This window comes from Zingiber officinale, chromosome 3A (genome assembly GCF_018446385.1).
Source record: "Zingiber officinale cultivar Zhangliang chromosome 3A, Zo_v1.1, whole genome shotgun sequence".
Lineage (NCBI taxonomy): Eukaryota > Viridiplantae > Streptophyta > Magnoliopsida > Zingiberales > Zingiberaceae > Zingiber > Zingiber officinale.
In genome coordinates, this window is record NC_055990.1 from 18,174,619 (window position 1) to 18,178,133 (window position 3,515).

Sequence of the window (3,515 nt, forward strand, 5' to 3'; positions counted from 1 at the left end):
CTGGACAGCGACTGAACATCTGTAGATGACATATAGGTATGATGTTTAATTTCATAGTGTGATACTAGAAGTAATATCTGCGTCATAATTTAACATATATGAGGCGAGGTGCACATGCTCCCATGCCGAGATGTGGTTCAGGATGACCAAGTAAGAGGATGTTGGAGTCCCTAGCAGCAGAGTCTCCAGAGACATTTACGGGATTTGAGCCTATCGGTCAGTGACAGACTCTTTACGGTGCTGCGGGCCCGTCGGGCTCCCAGACCCCGATGGTTCCTTTAGAGGCACCTACCTCGACTGCACCCGTTATACCCACCCCTATAGTATTTATGGTACCACCAGCGGTACCACTGCATACCCGGCACCTAATCCGGTCGAGCCCACGGCGTACCCGACACCACCACCATCAGTGCCTATGGCGTACTCGGTACCACCACCACTAGTGCCTACAGCGTACCAGGTACCACCACAACCAGTGCCTATGGCGTACTCGGTACCACCACCACCAGTGCCTACGGTGTACCAGGTACCACCACCACCAATGCCTACGGTGTACCAGGCAACATCGCCACCAGTGCCTACTGCACACTGGCACCCACACCAGCAGCAATAGTTGCTCCACATCCGGTACCCCCACCTACCGTACCTCCAGCCGCACTCACTATGCTGACCCTACAGTGCCACCAGTGGCACCTGCCCCAGCCTATGCAGCAGCACCGGGGATACCTCCCTCGGCCTATCCAGCGGTACCACTTGTAGTACCAGCTCTAGTGGTTCCGCCAGTTCCTGCAACCGTCCCTACTCATCACACTGATATAGTTGCGGCACAAGCTTGGATCCCAGTTTTGCCAGAGTCGATGAAAAGTCGATTCACCCTTTTTCTGGAGAGACTGATCTGAGTGTGGCCCAGTCCTGGATAGAGACCATGGAGCGGACCTTCTTCTATATAGCTTGCTCCAAGTGGGAGAAAGCAGAGCTGGCTTCTTTCGATTTACGAGATGAGGCTGATATCTAGTGGGATACGCAACGTTCCATCATAGGCGAACCGAATATCACCTAGGCGAGATTCAGAGAGGCTTTTGAGAGCCGATACTTGTCATGGGCATATCAGACGACTCACCGATAGGATTTTCTGAGTCTACGGCAGAACAACCGTTTGGTGACAGAGTACAATGCTGAGTTTAATCGGTTGGCCAGGTTTTGCCCAGAATTAGTTGCTGAGGATAGATCCCGCATGCTACAGTTTATCCAAGGGCTGGATGGACATCTGCAAGTAAAACTTGACGATTTTGGAAGTTCATCCTAATTAGAGACGTTAGACAGAGCCCTCATGATTGAGTCAGCTCAGTAGAGAACGTTTTCGGATAGGAAAAGGAAGGAGACGGGTCAGACATCAGGACAGATCCAGTAGCCACAGGCTACCGGACAATAGTAGAGTGGTCGCAGTCGGATAGGTTAGGGTACTTCTGGGACTTCGGGGCAACCTCAGAAGTCAGGGCAATCTTTATCAGGATGTTCCCGGTCTTCTCAGCAGAACCAGAAACAACTCACCAACGACACTCACTACACCAGATGTGGGTCCAGAGACCACCTCACCACAGCCTACTCCCTGAGAAAGTCGACTATTGCAAACTGCCCGGGCACGTAAGCTGATATTGTTCACTAAAGGCTCAGCATATGGCTTCCAAAGTGTCTGGTCATGGAGGATAGCCTAGTCAGACAGGAACTTATCGAGTAGGGCGGAGAGCCTAATCTTCACATAGCTAGCAGAGGACAGCTCCCCCGGCAGCAGTTGCTTATGGCATGCATAGACAGGAGCACTCCAGTGCCCTTATGGTACCACAGGGTTTTGATATGGGACCTCAGTATATGGGGGTTAAGCCTATCGGTCAGGGACAGACTCTTTACGGTGCTGCGGGCACGTCGGGCTCTCAGACCCCGATGGCTCCTTTAGAGGCACCTACCTCGGCTGCACTCGTTATACCCACTCCTACAGTATTTACGGTACCACCAGCGGTACCACCGACATACCCGACACCGCCACCACCAGTGCCTACGACGTACCAGGTACCACCACCACCAGTGCCTACGGTGTACCAGGCACCACCGCCACCAGTGCCTACTGCACACCTGGCACCAGCACCAACAGCAGCAGTTGCTCCACATGCGGTACCCCCACCTACCGTACCTCCAGCCGCACCCACCTATGCTGACCCTGTAGTGCCACCAATGGTACCTGCCCCAGCCTATGCAGCAGCACCCGGGATACCTCCCCCGGCCTATCCAGCGGTACCACTTGTAGTACCAGCTCCAATGGTTCCACCAGTTCCTGTAGCTGCCCCTACTCATCACACTGATATAGTTGCGGCATGAGCTCGGATCCCAGCTTTGGCAGAGTCGATGAAAAGTCGATTCACCCTTTTCCATGGAGAGACCGATCGAGTGTGGCCCAGTCCTGGATAGAGACCATGGAGCGGACCTCTTCTATATGGCTTGCTCCAAGTGGGAGAAAGCAGAGCTGACTTCTTTCAATTTACGAGATAAGGCTGATATCTGGTGGGATACGCATCGTTCCATCATAGGCGAGCCGAATATCACTTGGGCGAGATTCAGAGAGGCTTTTTAGAGCCGGTACTTGTCACGGGCATATCAGACGACTCGCCGACAGGATTTTCTGAGTCTACGGCAGAACAACCATTCGGTGACAGAGTACAATGCTGAGTTTAATCGGTTGGCCAAGTTTTGTCCAGATTTAGTTGCTGAGGATAGATCCCACATGCTACAGTTTATCCAAGGACTGGATGGACATCTGCAAGTAAATCTTGACAATTTTGGGAGTTCATCCTATTTAGATACATTAGACAGATCCCTCATGATTGAGTCAGCTCAGCAGAGAGCGTTTCTGGACAGGAAAAGGAAGCAGACGGGTCAGACATCAGGATAGATCCAGTAGCCACAGGCTACCGGACAACAATAGAGTGGTCGCAGTCAGCTAGGTCAAGGTACTTCTGGGGCTTCGGGGCAGGCTCAGAAGTCAAGGCGATCTTCATCAGGACAGTCCCGGTCTTCTCAGCAGAACCAGAAATAGCCCGCCAGCGACACTCACTGCACCAGAGACCACCTCACCACAGCCTGTTCCCTGGGACAGTCGGTTTGCTATTATTGCAAATTGCCCGGACACCTGAGCTGAGATTGTTCGCTAAAGGCTCAGCATATGACTTCCAGAGTGTTTCTTCATGGAGGACAACCCAGTCAGACAGGAACTTATTGAGGAGGGCAGAGAGTCTAATCTTCACATAGCTAGTAGAGGATAGCTCCCCCGGTAGCAGCTGCATATGACATGCATGGACAGGGGCACTCCAGTGCCCTTATGTTACCACAGGGTTTGGATGTGGGACCTCAGTATCAGCTTTAACCCCAGCCACTGGTTCAGTACCAGTCACAACCTCAGTTCCTAGTCCAGTATCAGTCGCAGCCTACATATCCATTTCTGGCTCAGTACTCGGCACTGTCAC

The 3,515-nt window shown here is 52.4% G+C and overlaps 1 protein-coding gene across 1 annotated transcript; it reads left to right on the forward strand.

Moving 5' to 3' along the window:
* The first annotated feature begins 1,869 nt into the window (after positions 1-1,869).
* LOC122050228 (pollen-specific leucine-rich repeat extensin-like protein 3) lies at positions 1,870-2,373 on the forward strand. Its single transcript, XM_042611153.1, has one exon. It carries the CDS (start codon positions 1,870-1,872, stop codon positions 2,371-2,373), a length of 504 nt encoding a protein of 167 aa, XP_042467087.1.
* Positions 2,374-3,515: the final 1,142 nt, after the last annotated feature.

Coding starts and splice junctions, on each gene's coding strand:
- LOC122050228 (XM_042611153.1), top strand. CDS start 1,870: ATGGGGGTTAAGCCTATCGGTCAGGGACAGACTCTTTACGGTGCTGCG.